The following is a 25,053-nucleotide window of genomic DNA, read 5'->3' as shown; positions in this document are numbered from 1 at the left end:
TCTTTTCTTTTCCTCTGACTTCTCTCCTTTTCCCCAAGTCTAGAGAATCTTCAGTCTTGAGGACAGGAAAAACAGGTTTTGATCCATCAGGTATTTTTCCAATTCTTTTGTCTCAAGTCTGGATCTTAGATCTGAGATGTTAAAAATCAAGGATTTGATAACCCTTCCTTGAGGAACGTCTACTTCATAGTCTAGCTGCCTCAATGAAGGAGGCAACAGGAAAAAAAAGAAAAACAACAAAATAAAAACAACCAACAACATTGGTTAATACCTAAAAAATACATCAAAGTAGGGAGGGATGTATGTTTTATCGTTTCCATCTAAAACTACATTTTAAATACTTTAACTTTCCATAATGAATAAAAAAGTCTTCCAACTAAAATATTTTTTTTTAGTTAGAAACATTATTATTTTATACACTGTTGATAAGTGCTTGATTTTGTAATTTCCTTTCAGCCCAAATTGTAAATATTAATTACATACCTTATATGCATGTAAATGATCCTAACTCCAGTCTGCTAGATGTGGATGACTCATTTCTTTAGTTCCTTTATCCCCTTGTTTTCTCCTTCCAGAATCTGCCAATATGTTACCTCTGTGACCTTTTGCTCTTCTCCAAATTTACTCCATCCTCTAACTTCATTCTTTTAATAATCCACTACCCAAAAGAATGTGTAGCTTTCCTTTTCATAAATTTGACTATGTATGCATGTTACCTCCTTAAGAAGTCCAGACACTACAAATCTTACATAGAGTCTAGAAAAACTTGCTGATAATATAATTTGATGGTGATGATTATTAATTTTTTAAAAACCTTGGGGTGCCAGGGTGTCTCAGTCAGTTAGGCATCCGACTCTTGATCTCAGCTCAGGTCTTGATCTCAGTGTCATGAGCTCAAGCCTTGCCTTGTTCTCCACGCTGGGTGTGGAGCCTACTTAAAAAACAAACAAAAAACAAAAAACCTTTGATAACTTTAAAAGTCCTATATTTTTGTTGCATTGTGATCATTGTTACCTGGACCACTGATGGGTCCCTTGAAACATGACCTGCTCATATTCATCTTTCTAAGACTAGTTCATGACATAAGAAGTAGTATAAAACAGCTGTTCAATCACTATATTCAATGAAAGAACAGTAAGATATTTGGTCATTTCAAACACTAATGCATAGCAAGACCATTCTAATCTACATACACCATAAACTACAATACTTACGTGCACAGTATTTCAAAACTGTTAAGTACAGCAGCAGCTATGGGTAAAATTGTGTTTAGAATTGAACTATTTGGGGGCACCTGGGTGGCTCAGTTGGTTAAGCGACTGCCTTTGGCTCAGGTCATGATCCTGGAGTCCCGGGATCGAGTCCCGCATCGGGCTCCCTGCTCGGCAGGGAGTCTGCTTTGTCCTCTGACCCTATCCCCTCTCATGTGTTCTCTCTCTCTCATTCTCTCTCTCTCAAATAAATAAATAAAATATTTTAAAAAAAAAAAGAATTGAACTATTTTGGTTTATAGCTAGAAAAGAATTCCTTAATACATTTAAGGAAGAAGAGAGCGAAGTACATTTTACATTTATGATGAAAGAAAGATTACAAAAATGGGCATGAGTTATAACCCTTAATATTAGGAACTAAACTAGGAAAAGAATGGTGCCAATCTGGGTTCAGTTCTAGTTCTACCAAGGATTAATTGAGAAACTCTGGGCAAATAATTTAGTATTTTGGTAGGCTGTTTTCCAGTTCTGTAAGTTGAAATTTTGAATTAGAATCTAAGGGTTTTTTTATTGTACCATTCAATTATTTCCTTTATTATTTTTTATTGTACCACTCAGTTATTTCCCTTATAAAAATGCATCAGATAATAATGGAAAGAAAAAAATTAAAGTAATTTTTAAAGTAAAATAAAACTTTTGTAGTGAATTAGTCAGTGAAAATGACTGTGGTCATAGGCTTCAGTACCTTTTCTGGGCAGCTGTAGATCTGAAGCACTTTAAAGGACAGTACCCCAGGAAGAAGAGAGTATACCTACCTGTGCAGGAGTGAAAGGATTAGATCAGTTGCCCTTGATTGAACCAACTTATCCTTGATTGTTCTCTATTTAAAGACTGAAGTATTGGAGCCATTGGAACAAAGATTCAGCATACTCGCTGTTTTGTGGGGTTTTTTTTTTGACATTGCCATTAATAATCAACCTGCTGGAAGAGTTGTCTTTGAATTTTTTCTGATGTGTTCCCCCAAACATGGGATAAATTTTTTTGTCTTTTACAGGTGAAAAGGGGTCAGGGAAATTAACTCAGAAGCCATTATATAATAAGAGTTTTCAGTTTTGCAACATTGTCAAAGATTTTCAGATGGTGACTTCAGTGAAGAAAATGAAGGAGAAGGGGAATCTATTAATGGAGGATATTTTGAAGATGAGAGTTTCTCTGTTAAACATAACAGAGAATCTCTCTTATTAGTGACAGGGGGAAGGATACAAAAGGTTCATAGTTCTTCAAAACCACAAAACCCAACTTCTCATTTAGATGGGTATCATGTTGTTTTGCGGGAAGTGAATTCTTTTCAGGAAGTTGTGGGAGAAAGAAAACCAGAAAACAGATGCAGTGAGCAAACCATTTGCTGAGATAGATACTCAGTTGTGGAGAGCTAACTCCCAAACTAGAGCTAAGAAAGAAGAGAAGGCATAAATCCTCCTCCACCTCCTCATCCAGTGACTCATACAGCTCAAGAGATTCTCAGTCCTATTCTGATTCTGAAAATACTTCTGAAGGGAAATTTTATTTTATTTTATCTTATTTTTAGATTCTTTTTAAAGATTTTATTTATTTTAATGAGAGACAGCATGAGCAAGCGCAGGTTGGGGGAGGGGCAGAGGGAGAGGGATAGAGAGAATCTTAAGCCAACTCTGCACTGAGCATAGAGCCCTACATGGGGCTCCAACCCACAACCCCGAGATCATGACCTGAGCCGAAACCAAGCCTGATGCTTAACCAACTAAGCCACCAAGGAGCCCCTGAAGAGAAATTTTAAAAAGAAAAAAGAAACATAGGAAAAAATCCCCCCCCCACACACAGACACACACACGAAAGAAAAGCAAGAAAAGCACATTTAGTGAAAGTGAGCTTGAAAATCTTAAAGCATAACACCAGTGTATTGTCCATCCAGAAGAGTTCCCTCCTATTCCTGAAAATAGATTCCTAATTAGAAAAAGTGCTCCTAAAGCTGGTGAAAAAGAAAGGAAAAACAGAGAGAGAGAGATAGAGAGAGAGATCTACCTAACTTCCAGCCTGCTTCATATCAGAGGAGACTTTAAGTTAGTAGGTCTAGCAAAGAAATTAAAGGAATAGGACCAAGGACTATCGAACTCCCTCCAGGTTCAGATCAAGGGACATTTCAGACATAGTAAGACTGCTTCACATTGGAGGCAAGAGATTCAGAAAGCCCAAAGAATGAGGGTATCCAGTGGTGAAAGATAGAACAAAGGAGCTTAAGAGTGAGTTAAACAGGGGCACCTGGGTGGCTCAGTCGTTAAGTATCTGCCTTTGGCTCAGGTCCTGGGATCAAGCCCCACATGGAGCCCTGCACTGGGCTCCCTGCTGGGCGGGAAGCCTGCTTCTCCCTCTGCCCCTACCCCTGCTTGTGTTCCCTCTCTCACTGTGTCTCTCTCTGTCAAATAAATAAATAAAATCTTTAAAAAAAAAAAAGAGTGAGTTAAACAAAAGAAACTGAAACAAAAGAAAATCAAAGAAGTCCAGCTAGAGTAAAAGAGAAAACTATAACTGATCATAGGCATTTGTCCAAGAGTCCAAACAGAAAAAGTGAAGAGGAAAAGAAAGCTAAAGACCATTAATCTAACAGTAAAGAGAGAGACATTAGAAGAAATTCAGAAAAAAGATGATAAATATAATAAAAACAAGGTGAAGAAAGGGGCCAAATCTAAAAGTGGGAGTAAGAGCAAAAAGAAGTCAAAGAGTTAAGAAAAGCATAATACAAAAATAAACATAATACAAAGCATAATGGAATAAAGAAGATGGGGGTCAAGGAGTAGAGAAAGGGATCATAAGAATATTAAAGAAAAAGTCTGAGTCTAAAGGAAAAGATCAGGAAAGGGGTAAAATTAAAGAGAAGTTTAAATAGAATCAAAGAGCATGAGCACGATCATAATAAAAGTAAGTAAAAGAACAGATGCACAACGTAGAAGGGAAATACAACCCAAGGCAGTTACAATGGTCCTCACTCATCAACAGTTACTCGTCTGTCCTTACTCATCCAGCAGCCTCAGCCACCATCCCAGTACCTCACTCTCATCTAGAAGAAATTGGGCTCACAGACAAATTCATAGGAGATAAGGTGCCCAGCAGGATTCTGAAAAAGAAAAAAAAAGAGCCTTTCTTCTCTCTTTATCCATAGTTGAGGGGAGGTTGAAATATGGTAAAATGGTCCCATTTTTTCAACAAAAATTAATTCTGTCAGCTACAAGAAGACTTGTAAACCAGATGCCACTTCTCAATAGTTTAAGAAACATGTGACCTGGAGTATCACTTCAGTTTTGTCACCCATAAACTGAGGTTCTTTTATCTGCCCCAATATCAAAGGGATACTATAAGAAATATTTATATGATATTTTTAAAGTGCTTGTGGTTCTCAGGGGGAAAACTGGTATATGGGGTGAGACTATAAAATAAAGCTTCCAAAAATGAAAAAAAAAAAAGGCAGTTACAATGGTAGAACAAGAGAAAGAAGCCAACTTAAGGGCAGGAGCAGAAGGATGTGATCTAGAAGCCATGACAGAACTGGCAGAGAAGCAAGGAGTACCATGGATAGCAAGAACAGGAGTACAGAGGGGAAAGCCAGAAAGGGGACAGAGAAAAGCAACATCAAGAAACAAAGGTAGGAGGGGAAGGAAGAGAGAAGAAAGTCAAAGCAGACACAATGAAAAATAGGGAAATCAAGAAAGTTCACCCTGGAAAGAAAATGCTGAAGGTCAGAAAAGAATATATGATTGGGGCGCCTGGGTGGCTCAGTCGGTTAAGCGTCTGCCTTCGGCTCAGGTCATGATCCCAGGGTCCTGGGGTCGAGCCCCGCATCGGGCTCCCCGCTCAGCGGGAAGCCTGCTTCTCCCTCTCCCACTCCCCCTGCTTGTGTTCCCTCTCTCGCTGTGTCTCTGTCAAATAAATAAAATCTTTTTTTAAAAAAAAAATATATGATTAAAAACATGATCATAAGAGGTCAAATAATAACAGGGGGGAAAGGATGGTAGAGATTAAAGTCCATTCTCAAAATGAAAACAAAGTAGGACAATGAATTAAAGTTCTCCACATTGAAAAATATGGAGCATGAGAAGTCCACATCTTCAGTGGAAAAGAAAAACCAAAAATCAAAGGGACAAGAAAATGACCATGTACATGATAAAAATTTAAAACTTTGGTCATAAAAAAAATTTGATTATGAGTCCAGCCCTAGAAAAAATGAAGACAAAGTAGATGAGTGAGTTGTGGAAAGTTCATTTCCATTTTGTCTTAAATTTTAAATTGTAGAAACTTACTGATGAATCTCCTTTATGTTGTTTTCCTCTTTTCATTGTTTTTGGGTTGTTTTATGTTTGTCCTTTTTTTGTTGTTAATATGAACTTCACTTAGTTGATCTTTTGATAACTTGTAACCTGAAAAATTTGTACTGCTAAAGTTTTAATAAACTTGAAGTTAAAAAAATATTGTAGTAAAATTTGTTTAGATTAAAAAAAATTTTAAGTTCTAAATGGTAAGAAGTTTATGTCGCCAAACTAATCAATACAGAAACAAACCAAACCCAAAATGATGACTTTATCGTGTGTGCATTTTCTAAAGGATTGAAGCCACATACTGTCGTAAGGATGTGCTTCAGTGGGCAAAATGCTAATGTTGGCTGAATTTTCATTGTTATAGTTACAACATATGTGAGTGCAGGCTTATGCACATTTTTCTAAATTTTTCAGTATACTATGGGGTTTGGGTTTTTTTGTTTCATTCTGTTTTGCTTTGTTTTGTTTTGTATGTATAGAGTTTTAAGGCATATATTAGTTTAGGGAAAGGTTTCCGAATTAAAATGTAAAAACAAGCAAGATAAAGATTGCTCTTTTGAATTATCGGCTTTTATTATGTTAATTAAAACAAAACTCTATACAGCATCTAAGTGCCTCTCAAGCTACATAAAAAAAATACCCAGTTGATGCATGGGAATTATAAAGATAATTTACACAGTTGGTGAAGAAAACAACCTATACTGAAAGGCAATTAAACAAGAGCAATATCACCATATTACACTTAAAATAGGAAATACATGTGCAGAAAACCAAGTAATCATCATTACTCTTATACTTGTCTTCTGGAATGGATTCTGATATTGCTTCCTTTCCTTCCCTTTCCACCTTAAAAAAAGTGCTTCTCACTCTTTAACATGCATGTAATCAGCCGGGGATCTTGATAAAATGCAGATTATGACTCAGAAGTTCTGGAGTGAACATTTTTTCATGTGTCTGTTAGCCATTTGTATGTCTTCTTTGGAGAAGTGTCCGTTCAAATCTTCTGCCCATTTTTTGACTTGATTATTTGTTTTTTGGGTGTTGAGTTTGAGAAGTTCTTTATAGATTTTGGATACCAGCCTTTTATCTGTAGTGTCATTTGCAAATATGGATGGGACTGCAGGAGATTATGCTAAGTGAAGTAAGTCAAGCAGAGAAGGTCAATTATCATATGGTTTCACTTATTTGTGGAACATAAGGAATAGCAATGAAGGACATTAGGAGAAGGAAGGGAAAAATGAAGGGGGGAAATCGGAGGGAGAGATGAACCATGAGAAACTATGGACCCTGAGGAACAAACTGAGGGTTTTAGAGGGGAGAGGGGTGGGGGAATGGGTTAGCCTGGTGATGGGTATTAAGGAAGGCACGTACTGCATGGAGCCCTGGGTGTTATACGAAAACAATGAACCGTGGATCACTACATCAAAAACTAATGATTGTATGGTGACTAACATAATAAAAAAAGAAAGAAAGAAAGAAAGAAAAGAAAAGGAAAGAAAGGAAGGAAGGAAGGAAGGAAGGAAGGAAGAAAAAAAGAAAGAAAGAAAGAAAGAAAGAAAGAAAGAAAGAAAGAAAGAAAGAAAGAAAGAAAGAAAGAAAGAAAGAAAGAAAGAAAAAAAGAAAGAAAGAAAGAAAGAAAGAAAAAAAGAAAGAAAGAAAGAAAGAAAAGTTCTGGAGTGAGGCCTAAGAACTTCTAACCCCAGCTCCAAGGAGTTTCTTGTGGCAAGGCCTTTAACTCCTGGCAGCCAGGAATTGACATGCTAAAATATAATAAGAGCCAGGGTTTTCCTTTCTTTTTGTTTTGTTTGTTCCACTAACCAAAACCCACAATGAAATTCTTAGCTTACTTAATTCTAAGCTTAGCTTGGTTTACTTCTCTTTGCCCTAACTTTCTCTTCACTGGTGTCTTCTCTATTCCCACAAAAGTAGTTCTTAAATATAGACACCTATTACAATCTAAGATGCCGCAGGTAAGTGTTAGCCATATAATTCCTAGGCTATGGGTCCTCAAGGAGTGGTTCCCTACTATCCTTGATGAGGGTGTTTTCTAGAAATGGGGTCATGATAAAGAGATATTTTGTGTGACTTTACTAAGGATCCAAGGAGTAAACTGTGCTAAAACCTAAAAGAGTGAATAATTCATCAGTCATTTCTATTTGGCTTTAGAATGCATTATAATACAATTTGTAAAAGATTTATTTTCTAATTACATTTACTTAAGGTAATATTAAAATAGATTGATAAGCTCCAACCATAAAACAACTAAGAGTGCTGATGAAGAGGGGACAGAGATAGAGCAATCTACCTGAAAGCATGAGGAAGTATATGTAGGAGGGAGGTCTAAGAGAAAATTTTTTCTATGGATGATACATCTATGGAAAGTCGAATATTTGTCAAGTCCTATGCAACTTACTGCAATTCAAATATGATTTGCAAGGAAAGATTTTCCTTGACTTACACTTATGATGAGGTTATATCCTAATAAACCCATTCTAAGTTGAAAATACCATTAAGCCAAAAATGCATTTAATAAACACAACCTACTGAACATCATAGCTTAGCCTAGCCTACCTTAAACATGCTCCCAACAATTACATTAGCCTACAGTTGGGCAAAATCATGTCACACAAAGCCTATTTTATAATAAAGTATTGAATATTTCATGTACTTTATTGAATACTGTACTGAAAGTAAAAAATAGATTGGTTGTAGGCGTACAGAATGATTGTCAGTGTATGGGTTGTCCACCCTTGTGGTCCGGCTGACTGGTAGGAGCAGCTCCCTGCTGCTGCCCAGCATTGCAACAGAGTAACCTATGCATATCACTAGCCTGGGAAAGATAAAAATTCACAATCCAAGTATGGTTTCCACTGAATGCATATCACTTTCACATCATCGTAAAGTTGAAAAACTTTAAGTCCAAACACTGTAAGTTGGGGACAGTCTGTACTGTATTATTTAACACCTTCCAATGGGTTAAAGTACTGCTAACGATAGGGGTTTTTTTTTTTAGTATGAACAACTACCATTTATGAGCACATATTATGCACCAGTCCCTAAACTAAGAGCTTACTATGCAGTGGCTTATTCAATTCTCACTCCATACCTATGAGGTAAGTGCCATTATGCCAACATTAGAGGTGGGGAAAATAAAGTCTATTAAGGACCTTTTATTTTATTTTATTTTAAAGATTTTATTTATTCATTTGAGAGAGAGAGAGCATAAGCAGGGGGAGAGGCAGAGAGAGCCACCCAGGAGCCCTATTAGGGTCCTTTTTAATTGAAAAGAAAAAAAAAACAAAACCTGTCAAAAAAATTGAACCTAACAAAGATTTCTGTGAAAAGCTTTGTTGTATGGTTCACTTAAATACATTTAAAACTTTAGTTACAAAATGGAAACTGTAGGGTTATTCACTCATGGAAAGAATATCCAATGACTGGACTCCTTTAAGTGGTCAGTCCACTTCTCAAGGACTTCTACACATAATTTTCCAGGTAAACACAAAGTAAGGCATGTCTATGATAAAACTGTTCATTTGCCTTTTTTTTTTTGATTACTTAGGAAATGAACCTACTCATGTGTTTCCAAAATTGGCCTGATAAAGAGTACCCCGGAATCTTGTTAGAACTATAGAATTCCCACTCCCCTCTGCTTGGCAATTCTGAATCAGTAGCCCTTAGGTAAGGCCTAGGAATTTTTATATTTAATATATTTTCCACATGTTTCTTATGATCAGGCAAGTTTGGGAAACATTTGTCTGCCAAATAAAGCTCAGGTTTCTTAGCATCTAAAGTCCTCCATAGTCTGGCCTTAAGGTACATTTCAAACATCTCCTATAGGGTCACCTGGGTGGCTCAATTGGCTAAGTGTCTGCTTTCAGCTCAGGTCCTGGACTCAGGGTCCTGGATCAAGCCTCAGTTGGCTAAGCGTCTGCTTTCAGCTCATGTCCTGATCTCAGGGTCCTGGATCAAGCCCTGTGTCAGGCTCCCTGCTCAGTGGGGAGTCTGCTTCTCCTTCTCCCTTTGCCCCTCCCTGCCCCCTGCTTGTGCTCTCTCTCTCTCAAATAAATAAAATAATAAAAACAAACAAAAAAATACAAACATCTCCTATAACATTAACCTATGTTTAAAATTATCTATTCATTATTCCCCAAATAGATACTTTCCTCCTTTGGAGCTTGGCTCAAGCTCTTCCCTCTGCTAGAATGTCCTTCTCTCATATATTTGTTCATCAAAATTGTATTCATCTTTCAAGGTTCAGCTCAAGTTTTAACTTCACTATAAAGGCTTTCCTGACTCCATGGTCAGGATTATGTTCTCTCTCCTATGAACTCCCAGAGCTCTTTAAACCTCTATTGCAGTGATTCTCAAGGCGTGATCCCTGGGCCAGCAATATCAGCATTACTTGGGTACTTGTTAGAAATGCACATTCTCAGGCCCCACCCCAGACCTACCAAGTTAGAAACCCTGGATATGGTGCCCAGCAATCTGTTTTCAAACAAGCCCACTAGATGACTGCAATGTATCCTGAAGCTTGAGAACCACTTCTCTAATGTATTCTATATTTTATTATTGCATTATTATATGTCCTAGTTTCTCTACCAGAATGTAACATAGGCTCCATGACAGGAAAAACTGTTTTTATCATTTGCCTCCTTCGCAGTACCAAGCACAGTGCTTTTTGCTTAGCAGATCATAATAAGTCTTGCTGAATTAAATTGCTATTTCTTTAGTATCAAAGTTTATGTATGCAAGATGAGCAGATTGTAGTGTACCGATTTTTCATTTTAATGGTGTTTAATAACCTTTAAAGGTTGTAGCATGATTGATTCAGATGCAGAAACATGCCAATTGTAAAGATGACTAAAATAAAGGAACTGGTTGCCCTTATTTTTCAACACATAATAAAGCTTCTTAGTTTAAGCTTTTTCTCCATGCTTAATATGTATGATGCTTCATAAATGTTTACCAATGACAACAATGACAATCTTACCTAGAAGTTTCTCTTCTTTACTTCTCTTGTCTCTAAAGCTTTTATGCTTAAAGAAAAATTCCTAAAATTTCTTAAGTGGGCTTCAACTACACATGTATCTATAAATAAATTAAATAATAAACACTGCTTAGACTGCTTATATACTACTTATCAATAAATATAAATAAATTTGAGAACAAATTCATGGGAAAATAACATGAAATAGTGTTTGCCATAGTAAAAGTCAATGTAACAAGGTTTTAGAATTCACCACACTGGAAAACAGGCCAAAGGAGAACAATAATCTATATTGATTAATGTTTCATTTATTATTATTTGAAGTTATAAAACAACAGGTTCTGACAGCCACTGGATTCTTAAAAATCTTTAGTAAAACAAAACAATATTGGTGAATAATCCATATAATAAATTGATTCACTGACCTAGCGTTATTTGCTTTCATAGAATACCTTTCTTCTTAATACAAAAATGGTATTTTTATTGGTTCCTGTCAAAATCCAATCGAGATGCATTTAATAACCAAATAATTTCTAAATGCAACTTAATTTTCAGCTTATTGAAACAAACCCACTGTAAAAGTGCTTTTCATGAAGTTACAATAGGAAAATAAATCAATCCAAAAAATTGGTGCAAATAAGTCAACAAAATTGATCAAATCCAAGAGAAAAAAAATTTGAACAATTATGAACTACTTTTTTTTAAAGAAAATGCATGCTTTGTAATTGGCTGCATATATACCTTGCCTTATTAATATGAGATGAATTTTTTTGGTTTGCTTTAGAAAATACCATCAAATATTCCCAGAAAAGATTTCATTTCATCAGCTTCATCATCAGGATGATACCTACTGGGGGAAAAAGCAAATATAGAAATATATATAGATTGCTGAGAGGCTAATGTATCAAATGAACTTCAATATGCTATAACCTAGTAAGAAGTCTGGGGGGGTGGAAATCAGACTTCATAAACTGTGAGAAGTAGGGATCCAGTCTCTTGGGTAATTCCTTAAAGTTTTTAAAAAGTAATGTCATTTAATCAGTGTGTGAACAAGTCTATAAACTTTGACTCTTCAAACGGGAGAGAAAAACTGCTACAGTTATCCCTAGAAGTGACCAGCTGAGGGGGAACTGAGTAGACTTAATCTGACTTTTCACTGAACCTGTAGAATTGTAAAAGAACTGGTTGGCTAAAATACAACTGAACGTCTGAAAAATTAGCCAATCTCATTTGTATTTAAGTCATTTTACACTTTATATTATCAATATGTTGTATTCAAATCAGTGAAACAAAGTTTACCAATACAGTATGTTTTAATTAAAAATACTAAACATATGTTCTCAAAAATTGAGATACTTAATATTATGAATTCTCTTAAGGAGTTTAGGTCACCAGGGGTCTAAATAGTCAATGTTTTTAAGTAAATAAAATGCTTAGATTCTGATCTTTAAAATAAACCAAGGAAACGGATGCCTGGGTGGCTCACTCTTGATTTCGACTCAGGTCATGATCTTAGGGTCATGAGATGGAGCCCCGCATTGGGCTCCAAGCTGCGCAGAAAGCATGCTTGAGATTCTCTCTCTTCCTCTACCTCTGCCCCTCCCCTCTACTCTCTCTCATTCTCTATCCCTATAAAAAATAAAATAAAATGAAACAAAACAAAACAAAATAAACCAAGGAAAAAAGAATGCTGAATTTCTTCATAGAAAGTTCTTATTGTTATAGTCTTGAAATGTTTTTAAAGAATTCTTACCTGAAATCAATTTCCTCTTTACATTCACTGTTTCTAATAAAGAAATCCACTTTCTTAACAAAATGTGAAGAATTTGGTATTTTTTCAGAGTGAGTAAAGCACAACTTTTCAATTTCTGGTGACAGACTTTGTTGTTTTCTTTCTTGTAAATGTACCTATATTTTGAGGTTAACAGAAAAAAAAAGGCAATCATTGAAAGTTTAACTATTCAGACAGAATTTAAAAGAAAAACAATGAAGTGCTTCTTACAATATTTGCATTTCCAGCTTGTTGAGGTAATTTTTTCAAGGAAGATGCATCAAACTTGAACACAGGAGATTTTGATAAGTAAATATCTGGCTTCTCAGGTGATGAAACAAAACTAAAAATCAAAATTAATTATTTGTAAAATATGGCAAATAAGAGAAACAAACCATTCTAATTTAGATCAATAGTGATTCTTTGGGGAATATGATTAAAGTCTATCATATTTATTACCAAAAAAATTATGCTGTTTCTTAGACTCATGGAAAATTTAGTGTAGCTCCTTTCCTTTAGACAAAACACCAATTCTTATATTCCAAATTAGATAAGCAATAATTTTCTTTAAAATTGGGTCTTATGCTTAGTTTTCTATTACCTAGCAGTCTGTAAATTTTTTCTAAATACAACTTTACTTAACTTTTAATCTCCTTTCCCTATTCTGGTCTCACTGTATATAGATACCTTGATTTATCTTCCTATGTAAAACTAAACTTCAATCTTCTGTATTAAATTCATTCATTAAAAAACATTTATTATTCACTACCATATGCCAGATATTGTACTAGGATCTAGGTATAAAGAGGTAAACAAATCCTCAGGGAGTTAGCATCTAGTAGAGGAGCAGACAATGAGTAAACAATAAATATACATAATTATAGATCCTGAAGTGATATGAAGGAAATTAACTGAGTAATATTACAGGAAATAGTGTGGAGACACAAACCCACTTTAAAAAGGTGGTCATGAATGCATGTCTCTCTGTGGAGGTGACAATTTAAGTTGACACTTACAGGCTAAAATATGACAGCCATGTAGGGAGTAAAAAGCAGTGGGTACAGGTAGTAGAGAAGTACATGTATTGATAGGCTTGGATCTTTTTGTCTTTGATTAAAGGCAAGGAATTAAAATAGTAAGAAGGGATGTAAAATGAAAAGCATGACTCCTTTCCATTCCCAGTCCTCAGGTCCTACAGGCCTTCTTTCCAGTACCAACTTCTGGCACAATTTTTTCTTTAGGGACTTCTTGATAAGGATTCCTTTTTAAATCCACTTATTTTCTGTTCATTACTTTTAAACTCTCCCTAAATTATTTATAGTTTCTAAAGGTATGGCTCACAAAACTGTCTATGTGCTTTGTTATTTTCCTACTTGTATCTTCCTACTTCCTACCTAATTTTTTTGCTTTACACCCACAGCTTTGTTCTACTTTGATGCTTCTCATCTGTTTATTCTGTATGACTCAGAGTTAGAACCAATGAATAGAAATAGCAAGAAGACAAATTTTAGGCCAATATTCTTAAAAGCTATTGAATGGTCTGAGAGATCCAAACATGGAACAAGCACGTTGGAGTGAATGAGCTCCTGTCACTAGAGCTGCTTTGGTAGAGATGGCATGAATACCTGCCAGTGATGTAGGATGGTGATTCAAATATCTGGTGGTGGGAAGACTAAACGATGCTTAAATTAAGCACCTTTCAGCTCTGGAATCCTCTGAAATCTGTGATTCTGTCATGCTGATAATCAGCAAAATGACTAAACAATAAAAAAATTACCAAAAGACACCACAAATTTCTTATATTTTAAACTAGGAGAAATAAATAATACTTAAGTAAATTAGACCCTGAACAAAAAGTTGTCAGTATTTCTTCTGGGGAAAGTTTTGGCTGTGGCTATAATTCCTCTCCATGACTTCTAATCAAGTCCAATATCCAGATGTACTTTGCATTTCTGCAAAAATACTTCAAGTTGAACATTTAAAAAAAATTTTTTTTTACATTTTTTAATAGGTTCCACTCCCAGCGCGGGGCTTGAACTCACAACCCTGAGATCAAGAGTTGCATGCTCTACCGATTGAGTCAAACAGGCACCTGAAGTTGAACGTTTTTTAAATTACTATTTTCTTTTCCAAATGTCTATGTGTCCTATATTCTCAGATAACATCTTCATTTACCCACTTGCCATGTATTTTTCTCTCTTCCTCACCTACTGTATCCTATCAGTTGCTAAATCTAGTATGTGCTATGAAATGTTTCAAAAATCCAACTCTACTTCTCAGTTTCCAACACCTCTGCTCTAGTTTAGGCCTCACCATAGCCTGCCTCTCGTACTGGCCACCATGCCTCTCATTGTCCCACCTTCTGCAACTCATTCTATATATCATATCATATCATATCAGTATATATCATCTACAAATCACTAGAATAATTTTTGTCTTATCAAATTGTTTATCCTGTGCTTAAGTATCCTGGAAAGCTTCCTACTGCTTACATGGACATTAAAAACTAGGCTACAGCTGGAGGGGGGCTATAGATTATATCACATTTTATTTTATTTTATTTACTTATCTTTGCGAGTGCTCGCTTCGGCAGCACATATACTAAAATATTTGTTTTTTTGAGAGAGCGAGAGAGTGAGAGCGCACCAGTGGGGGGAGGGGCAGAGGGAGAAGCAGACTCCCTGGTGAGCAAGGAGCCCTATGTGGGATTCGAGCCCAGGACTCTGGGATCATGACCTGAGCTGAAGGCAGACGCTTAACCGACTGAGCCACCCAGATGCCCAATTTTATCACATTTTAAAAAATTAGGTCTTAAAATCTAAAAGTCAGGAGATGTCACATCAAATTCTAGATTCCTAGCTTTTTTTTGAAAATCAGAATATTTGACAACGCTAGACACTTATTTCCTACACAGCAACAACTGGTTAGAGCTGAGTAGCGGTTGATTCTTTTATTTATTTTTATTTTACTTTTTATTATTGAAGTATAATTGACATACAATGTTATATTAACTTCAGGTGTACAACTTACTGATTCAACAATTTTATACATTACTCAATGCTCACCACAATAAGTGTAGTTAGTCACCATCTGTCACCATGCAATGTCATTACAATATTATTGACTATATTCCCCATGCTGTAATTTTCAACCCTATGACATTTATTTTCTAAGTGGAAGTTTGTACATCTTAATCCCCTTTATATATTTTGCCACCCACCACTCCTCTGGTAACCATCAGTTTGTTCTCTGTATTTAAGAGTCTGTTTTTGTGTTTGTTTGTTCATTTGTTTTGTTGTTTTTAGATTTCACATCTAAGTGAAATCACGTCTGACTTATTTCACTTAGCATAATACCCTCTAGATCCACCTATGTTGTTGCAAATGGCAAGATTTCATTCTTTTTTATGGCTGAGTAGTATTATAGATATACAAATATCTCACATCTTCTTTAGTCATTCATCTATTGCTACCCACAACTTGGATTGCTTCCATATCTTGGCTATTGTAAATAATGCTGCAAAAACACAGGGGTGCATACATCTTTTCAAATTAGTGTTTTTGTTTTCTTTGGATAAATACCCAGTAGTGGAATTACTGGATTGTTCCACTTCTAATTTTCTGATGAAACTCCATACTGTCTTCCACAGTGGTTGCACCAATTTACATTCCCACCCACAGTGTACGAGTGTTCCCTTCTCTCTACAGTCTCACTAACACTATTTCTTGTCTTTTTGAAATCAGCCATTCTGACTTGCACGAAGTAATATCTCATGGTTTCGATTTGCATTTCCCTGATAATTAGTGATGTTGAGCATATTTTCATGTGTCCGTTGGCCATCTCTATGTCTTCTTTGGAAAAATGTTTATTTAGGCCCTCTGTCCATTTTTTAATCAAATTGGTTTTATGGTGTATGTTGTATAAATTCTTTATATATTTTGGATATTAACCCCTTATTGGATATATTATTTGCAAATAGCTTCTCCCATTCAGTAGGTTGTCTTTTTGTTTTGTTCATGGTGTCCTTTGCTGTGCAAAAGCTTTTTATTTTGGTCTGGTCCCAAATAGTTTATTTTTGTTTTTGTTTCCCTTGCCTCAGGAGACATATCCATAAACATGCTGCTAAAATCGATGTCAAAGAGATTACTCCCTATATGTTCTTTTAGGAGTTTTATGGTTTCAAGTCTTATACTTAGGTCTTTAATCCATTTTATTTTTGTGTATGATGTAAAAAAGTGGTCCAGTGTCTATTTTTGTGCCAGTACCATACTATTTTGATTACTATAGCTTTGTAGTATATCTTGAAATCTGGAATTGTGGTATCTCCACAGTTGTGCCTTTTATATGGGACACTCTTCAGTTGGCTTTGGCTCACCAAATCCTGAAGGCAGTTTGAGTTTGTAACCCTTACCTACTGGATATGGCAAAGTTGTCTAAATACAATATTCGAGGCTCTTTAGAATCAGACCTCAGCACTCAGCCTTAATGCTGTGGCCATATTGATGCTTTACTGACCCTTGAGCATGAGATGCCTTTTCAAGCCTTATACCTTTACACATGCTTCTTCTACCTGGAATGCCTTATCCTCCTTTTTCTACCTGTCAATCTCCTATTCAGTTTTCAAGTTTTTTGAAAAGTACAAATTGCTGGGCTCCAGCCCCAGAGACCATGATTTGGTAAGTCTAGTGTAGGGCCCAGGAATGTGCATTTTTAATACATTTTAATACTTTTGAAGTAGGTGGTCTGTTAATAGCACTTTAAGAAACACAGCTCTAAAAATAAGAAGGTTCAGGTTGGCTAATACCTTATAGCTTCTTTGACATCTAATAATTTAATCCCCATCTCCAATTATGTGTCAGGAGGATATATAGTTGTAAAGTGTTCCAAACCAAAATTCTAAAACTTGCCTTTTTGCCATTTCTCCTTGGAATTTGCTCTTTGACTCTTGGAGGAATATCTTACTTCCCCTGGTACTTGAACACAAAGTGTTTCCAAATCCTATGTAAAGAGATAACATTTTGAAATTAAATGCCAGGAAACAGATTAGGTTACCTCAAAGAATCAGTACAAACTGCCTCTTAAATTGCTATACCCAATGACTTTTAACTTTGAGGTAGGGACTAGTAGCTGTCCATTGACATAGGAAATTGTGCTTACTGACTCCACATCATAGATTTCCTGGCCTACTTTGTGAAGGTGGTCAAATCCTATTCCTTCTGGAAGGAATAATAGCTCTTTAGGTATTTCTTAGAATCCTGAAACAATAATATTTCAACTTCTAATTGCTTCCTTTAAAAAGATTTTTTAAAAGAGCATTGGGGTGGGATATATTAAGAGGTAACTATAATTCTGAGGTACTGATTTCCTCCTGTCAGCCATCGTGGGACAGAGTATCTCCAATTTGCTGTCTTCTCATATACTTAGCAAGATTTTAGTTTTCTGTTTTATTTTTTTATTTTTATTTTTTTTAAAGATTTTATTTATTTATTTGAGAGAGAGAGAATGAGAGAGAGCACATGAGAGGGGGGAGGGTCAGAGGGAGAAGCAGACTCCCTGCCGAGCAGGGAGCCCGATGCGGGACTCGATCCAGAGACTCCAGGATCATGACGTGAGCCAAAGGCAGTCGCTTAACCAACTGAGCCACCCAGGCGCCCTAGTTTTCTGTTTTAATGACATAGATTAAATCTGCCAGTAATTCAGAAACTAAGTCCCATTATTTTGGGGTTGTAAATGACTTAAATATGATATCTAGTATAGAAACTAATCCTTTCCTATTGTTTATTTATGCCTGAAAAAAAATCAATATGTCTATGAGAAATAAAAGGTATCTTTCATTTTCCTGATAGCAGATGAATACTTTTTTAAAAATGGGAGTAATTTTAGGGACGCCTGGGTGGCTCAGTTGTTTGGGCATCCAACTCTTGATTTTGGCTCAGCTCATGATCTCAGGGTCATGGGATCAAGCCCTGTGTGGGGCTCTGTGCTCACTGCAGAGTCTGCTTGTCCCTCTCCCTCTGCTCCTCCCTCACTCATGCACATGCATGCACTCTCTTTCTCTCTCTCTCAAATAAATAAAATCTTTAAAAAAAAAAATAGAATAATTTTGTCCTTCACAAACATAAGCAAATTATCTGTGATCACAGAATTGAAAGCTGGATAGTCTGTTTTATGAGGGAAAATTCAATAAACATTTTTTATTTAAATAGAGTTTTTAAAAAGATAGGGGAGCAATAGAAGAGAAAAAGGTCATATACTGTATCATTATAATGGAATAACCTTGACCTCTGTCCTTAGGAGGAAATGTGATTTATGGAAGGGTCACATTTTCAGTTTTGCTAAAAAATCACAATCTTAACAAACCAAAGCTAATTAAGCAAACACATAAAAAAGGCAAAGAAAATTAGTCCCAGAAACTGAACTGAAAAATATTCAAAGAATTTCTCATGAAATTATTTCATGCTAATAGACAATTTTACCTGATCTTTTTGTCTTCTCAGTACTGGCTGAAAAACTGGTCACTTCTAATAAGTTCTCATCATCAAAATCATCCCAAATTTCATCTCCCAATTCAAAGTTCACATTCAAAACTTCTGAGAATGAAGCATTATTTTTATCCATATCTGTCAAATTCTGGTTTCCAGATGCATTAAGATGTCTGTTGAATAGCACTGTTTGAGGGGCTTTCTCATCTGAAGTTGTAGGATAGTTCCATCTAGAGAAATCTGTCATGTGTATGTATAAAAGAGGAAGGTACTTTTTAAATCATTAACATCATTTTCCATTGATATATCAAATACATCTTTCAACTACTAAACTGAAGTTTGAATAGTAGTTTTCAAAGTATTGGGTCAAGCATTGTTGAATATTGTTTTCAACCAATTCTATTTACTGTATTACATATATTGATAGTTGCATTAAATCTAATTTTCAGTGGATTCTTTTAGAGATAATTAATTTTCCCTCTTAATTCCTATATGAGAATAACTTTACTCTAAAATGAATTTTATAATTTCTAAAATGGCCTTCCTTCTTCCAGCTCTTCTCCCTGCTAAAAAATCCTCAGTGTTATCCATTGTTTATAGCCTGGGCTTAGGACCAGACTACTGGGGTGAAAATTCTACTTCTCTCAATTACTAGTTGTATGATCTTAGACAAGTAATTTAAAGTCTCTGAGCCTCGTTTTCTCCTCTGCAAAATGAGAATAATAATAGTATCTACTTCCTAAGATTGTTAGAGGGAATACATGCCTTTAGTTTTGCAGTTTTCCATAGTAGTGTGCTAATAAATGTTTAATAACTGCTTCTCCAAAAAATGTATGCATATATATACTTGCATTTATTATATGTATTTATTATAGGTAAAGGATATGTAGCACACAATTTACAAATAATAATAAAATATATAGCATGCTTAATTGTAAATTCCATATATTTGATTTTCACCAAATGTTTCCATTGAGTTTTGCCAAACTCTTGTATCTGTAGCCAACCTATGGTTGCAATTAACAAATGAATATAGTTCTCACATGAATGTTGCTTGATATTCTTGTTGACTGTAACAACTAAGATGAAAGTAAAATAACACAGAAAGATATTGGGACTTGACTCGTTCATTAGGCAACTCCTTTGCTAAATTAGACAATAGTTTTCAAATACTAGAAGAATATTCCCTCAGCTTTTTGTGCTATTCACAATGTAATAGCTATAGGCACAATATACTGTTAAATTTAATCTGCACTATTAACATTTTTCCATCACTTTCATAAGTCTAAGCAATAAATCAAGTCCTAATATGCAGTGTTTGCTGATTTCCATGGTATAAATATTCCCATTATGATTAATTTCAAGCTACCAGTGTGACATCTCTGAACACGAAGTTGAGAAGAAATGCATAGTAGCACACCATTATATAGCATTTCCACCATATAGATACAAATAAAAAGGCAAATAATCTCAAGAACACAGATAACAGTAATATGTAGTAGAACAATTAGGAAGTGATTAGTTTTGAATATTTAGTCTTTGTTTTTAATTATTTAATTGAAAGTTTACATAATTAAACTTTTAATAATGGCTGAAAGATTACCAAGAATTTAATAATCATCTCTCACAAGTCAGCACAAGCTTGCTCCAGGTGTACCACTGAGTTTCTTTCATTTAAAATATTCTCTGTACTTTTCTTCACCTAGCCAGATCGTACTTTATCCTTCAATTATACCTACAACTCCAGTTCATATTATTCTACTTTTGTTCATTGATATATACACATTATATATACTAAAAACAGAAGCAGGTACAAAGTGTAATGGGAATGCAAAGGGAACAGGACCTAAACCTACAATGGAAGTCCAAATGGACAGCTCTAAGATGGTAAAATGGTAAGAAGGTAACATTGGAATTTGAGCTTGGTAGAACGGTGACTGTGGAGCAGGGCAAGGGGAAAGGCAAGATACTCCATGAGAGGAGGACAGGATGTGAAAGACATGGCAGTATGGGAGACCAGAGAATGTTTGGAGAACTATATGTTTTCAGGATTTCTGGAGCACAAAGCAGGAGAAGAAGGGCTCATTGAGCCTGCACAGGAAGTTAAGTGCCAGATTATGTTGATGCTTAATTTCCATGTTAAGGAATTCGCTTTTTTTTCCCCCCTTATAGGCAATGGATAACTACTGAAGATATTTTAGCAAGAGGTTTACATGATCAAAGATACCTGTTAGATTCCCCAGAATAGTTATGGATGGGATGATAATGAGACTGGAAGCAAAGAGAAAAGTAAGACAGCTATTGCAATAAATGAGAGACAATGAATGTCTGAGCTAGAGCATCAGCAGAAGGGACAGAGAAGAACAGATATAAGAGATGCTTAGGAGGCAAAACAGATAGGACTTGGCAATTACTTGCATGTAAGTTAAGATAAATAGGATGACTCTTTTCCTGCCTTTAGTAGTTTGGAAAAGAAGAGGGTTCATTCACTGACCTAAGGAGGAAAGAAAAGGAGCAGTGTGAGATATAGAGAAGATAGAAAGAGTTCAAATGCTGATATATTAACTTTTAGGTGGATATATCCAGAAAGGTGACTGTATAAATGGGTCAGGGGCTAGACAGAAAAAAACAGATGGCAAATGCAGATGTAGTAATTGTAGACATGGACTTGGGTGACATTATAAAAGAAAAGTTTATAAAGTGAGAAGAATAAAGAAGCAAAAAAGAATTCTTTTGCAATATCAACAGGAAAAAAAGCCCAAGCAATTCAAGAAGTAGTAGGAGAACCAACAGAATGGTTTAATTGAAACCAAAGGAGAGATTTCCAAAAGGAGGGAAATACCAGATGTGTCAAATACTACAATGGTCAAAGAAAATAAAAGTTGAAAAGAGTTCACTGAATTCAGTACTTAGGAGATCACTAAATGGTCTAAGCAAAAGCAGTTTCAAAGGAGTAAGAACCCAAAGTTTAGTGAATGAAAAAATGACTAGGAGGTAAGGCCATGAGCACAGTGAGTATAAACTGCCCTTTGAAGAATTTTTGTTTTGATGGGAGAGTAAGACATTAAAGTATATAAAGACTCTGTGATTCTGTTCTTTGCCTGACATATTTTCCCTTCTTTTAATAGGAATATCTTTCCTGTCCTTTGGGGAAACTGCCTCTACCCATTCCATGTGACCCTGGTGAGGATGTCATTCATGGTACCCTAGCCTCCAGGGCTACAGCAGAGGAATGCATGACCCATTCCCCAGGTTACAGGGTTTAATGGAGGGATGAATACAAGACTCAACTGAGGCCATTTAGGATGAACTCTGCTCTGCCAAAGCTAACAGGGAAGACTGTATTTCTACTGAGACTGTTCAATTGGGAAGATGTGAATAAAGCCAATTAGTAACAGGCATAGCTAAAAGACTGAGACAAAGCCAGAGGTATGACTGAAATTATTTGAGTATCTGGATCTAGCAAGATAAAAGCCAGACGCATGTCTGGACTTATAAGTTTACATGAATGGTCTCCTTTTTTGTGTGATTAAGTCACTTTGAGTAGAATTTCTGTCACTTACAACCCAAACGGTCATGACTATCTTGATGAGGATAGGGAGCTGAAGAGGGAAGAGACTTGAGCATAATTATATGTTGAAAGAGAAATAGGGAGGAGAGATTGAAAATATGGAAAAGAGGAGAGGGGTAATTGGTCTCCTAAAGCCCCAAGGGAGGCAGGATTAGAAACATTAAAACTATAGGTGGAGAGATAAACCTTGAATAGAAGAAAAGAGAATTCTTCTTTAAGGAAAGATGCAGAGACAGAAATATATAGTTGTGGGGTAGAAAATTGAAAGAGTTCATATAGGTTCGATTTTCAATTCTCTACTGATAACTAAAAGTCAATTTCATTTTATAGAAATGGCACTGAACTGGGAATCAGGAGATATAGAATCTATTTCTGGCCCTGCCATTAATTAGATATGTGATTTTAGGTGAGTCATTTAATCTCTCAGAGTCTTGGTTTCTTTCACTATAAAATGAGAAATTGCACAAAGGTCCCTTACAATTTAAATTTTATGATTCAACATACTTTCTCATATAATTTCTGATATTTTTTCTTTTTTTCTTCTTTTTCCTTTCTTGAAATTGGAATACAGATGATAAAAATTGGCATGTTTTTCTTAAAACATTCTCTAGAGCAATATTTGAATACAAAGTATGTTTTGCCACCAAAAACTAATGTGTGAAAAGTATAATGAATATACTCGATTGCTACTAATAATAGTACCAGATACTATGCTAAGAGCTTTATGTATATTATCACATTTAATACTAAAATCCCTAATACATAAGCAGATGAGGGAATTGAGATAAAGTGGGTAGATACATTACAAAAGGTGACACAACTACTAAATGGCTAGAATTTGAGCCTAGACAGATTACTCTAAGCATTTTTTTTTAGTAACCTCCCAGCCCAACATGGGCCTTGAACTCACAACCCTGAGATCAAGAGTTACATGCTCTACCAACTGAGCCAGCTAGGCACCCCAAACAGATTATTCTAGATCCTGTGAATTTAACTACTTACTACACAGCTTCTTCTTCTTCTTCAAAAAAAAAGTGACTCATTTTCAGTAAAACAGGGATACAATTATCATTGGGGGTTAAAGTATCTAGATGAGACTTTAATATCAAAATATAAATTGGATTTGGAATAGGGGATAGGAAAGAAATAAAAGTAGGAAAACTATGTAAAGTCAGCATGAAAGGGGGCGCCTGGGTGGCTCAGTTAAGCGTCTGCCTTCAACTCAGATCATGATCCCAGGGTCCTGGGATCAAGCCCCACATTGAGCCCTGCATCAAGCCCCACATCAAGCCCCGCATCAAGCCCCGCATCAGGCTCCCTGCTCAGTAGGGAGCCTGCTTCTCTCTCTCCTCCCCACTTGTGCTCTCACTCTCTCGCTATCTCTGTTTCTCTCTCTCAAATAAGTAAAATCTTAAAAAAAAAAAAAAAAGACAGCATGAAAGTAAGCAGAGGAATAAACTGTGGTATGTAGAAGGGCAGGGAATAAAGCAGCAGAACAAGGAGTGAGTTAGAGGGCTACAGGTTGAAGAGAGATAAAAATTAAGGAGTTGAAAATTCTAACACTTCTCTCCACGTTGTAATGATATCAGACTTTGGGCAAGTTGGATAAATGCTCTGATACTCTAAGTGAGATTAGGGGACTTTTCTTGTTCTTATTTGGGCCTAAGAGGTCGTGGGTACTCCAGCCCTTGCCTACTTAAGATCTTAAATTATGGCTAGAGGAAGCATAAAGTGACAGAATGAAGGAAAGAGTTGTCAATGCTAAGGCCACACACATGAAATTATTTGTGGAAAACCCCAAGTTTACCATTTCTACATACAGCAACAGAAACAAACAATTCTATGGCCAGGATTATTTCTCACACATTTTAACAGACTGGCTATTAATGGCATGACCCAGACAAATGATGCTAGTAATAACAGGATCCGGAGAATGATGACCTGGTCCCAGTGTTGAAGAATTATATGCTTTATCTCATTAATTAAGTGATTGACACAGATAAAAGCAAATCTAGATTACATATGAGCTATATCCCACAAATTAGGTTATATTCTCATATTATCAGAGGAACTTGTAAGAACCATATTAGAAACTGGGGAAGTATTAAAGGTAACCTAATTTAATCCCCTAATTTTATAGATAAGACTAAGACCTAAAGAAGTTAAATAATTTTTCCAAGATCACACAGCTGTTTTGTAAAACTAGACAAATTTTATAAACATAAAATTATTTTAAATAATTTTAAAGACATATAAAAGTAATAGTTCAGCATTTTAATACTTTATATATCTCCAGGTCCCTTATTTTCTCAATTTTTCCTCATATTATCTTTAAACAAAAATAGTCAACACAATGTAGGGAAGAGACTTTTAAAAAAAATCTAGGTGACAAACATAGTAAGTCCATCTGAAATAACAGACTTAAGAATTTGAAATTGGCCCAATAACCCAGGAGAAAAATGTTGCAAGTTAATAATCATAGTAATTTCAGATGTTGGTTTTTCAATAACATTGTCATTCTGAAGTAATGATAAACCATTTTCTCTTTCAAGGCAATATCAATAGTAATTCACCTTTGTCTTGATATTCTGATGGTTCTTGTTGAACTTTTGCACTGATTTCACGCTGATCCCTCTGCTCCATTATAGACAATTCAGGTATGTTTAAACACTCTGACCTTCA

The 25,053-nt window shown here is 35.5% G+C and overlaps 1 protein-coding gene across 9 annotated transcripts in view; it reads right to left on the bottom strand.

Annotated features, from left to right (window-relative positions):
* Positions 1-11,288: 11,288 nt before the first annotated feature.
* Positions 11,289-25,053, bottom strand: part of HFM1 (helicase for meiosis 1) — a 111,692-nt gene continuing 97,927 nt past the window's right edge. For 8 of the 9 annotated variants that reach the window (XM_035018054.1, XM_035018058.1, XM_035018059.1 and 5 more), the window contains 6 exons: positions 24,945-25,048; positions 18,795-19,040; positions 17,226-17,316; positions 12,550-12,661; positions 12,301-12,455; positions 11,320-11,397 (listed from right to left, as the gene is read on the bottom strand). In XM_035018054.1, the coding sequence (XP_034873945.1) occupies positions 11,328-11,397; positions 12,301-12,455; positions 12,550-12,661; positions 17,226-17,316; positions 18,795-19,040; positions 24,945-25,048 (778 nt within the window). In that variant the 3' untranslated portion in view covers positions 11,320-11,327. Of the gene's footprint in view, positions 11,398-12,300; positions 12,456-12,549; positions 12,662-17,225; positions 17,317-18,794; positions 19,041-24,944; positions 25,049-25,053 lie in introns of all 9 variants that reach the window. The other variant, XM_035018055.1, reaches the window with a different exon arrangement.

The sequence above is a fragment of the Mirounga leonina genome, unplaced genomic scaffold (assembly GCF_011800145.1).
Source record: "Mirounga leonina isolate KUSES-001 unplaced genomic scaffold, KU_Mleo_1.0 Mir_173, whole genome shotgun sequence".
Taxonomy (NCBI): domain Eukaryota; kingdom Metazoa; phylum Chordata; class Mammalia; order Carnivora; family Phocidae; genus Mirounga; species Mirounga leonina.
Note: the sequence above shows the minus strand (reverse complement) of the source record. Positions and strands in the feature narration are given on the sequence as shown.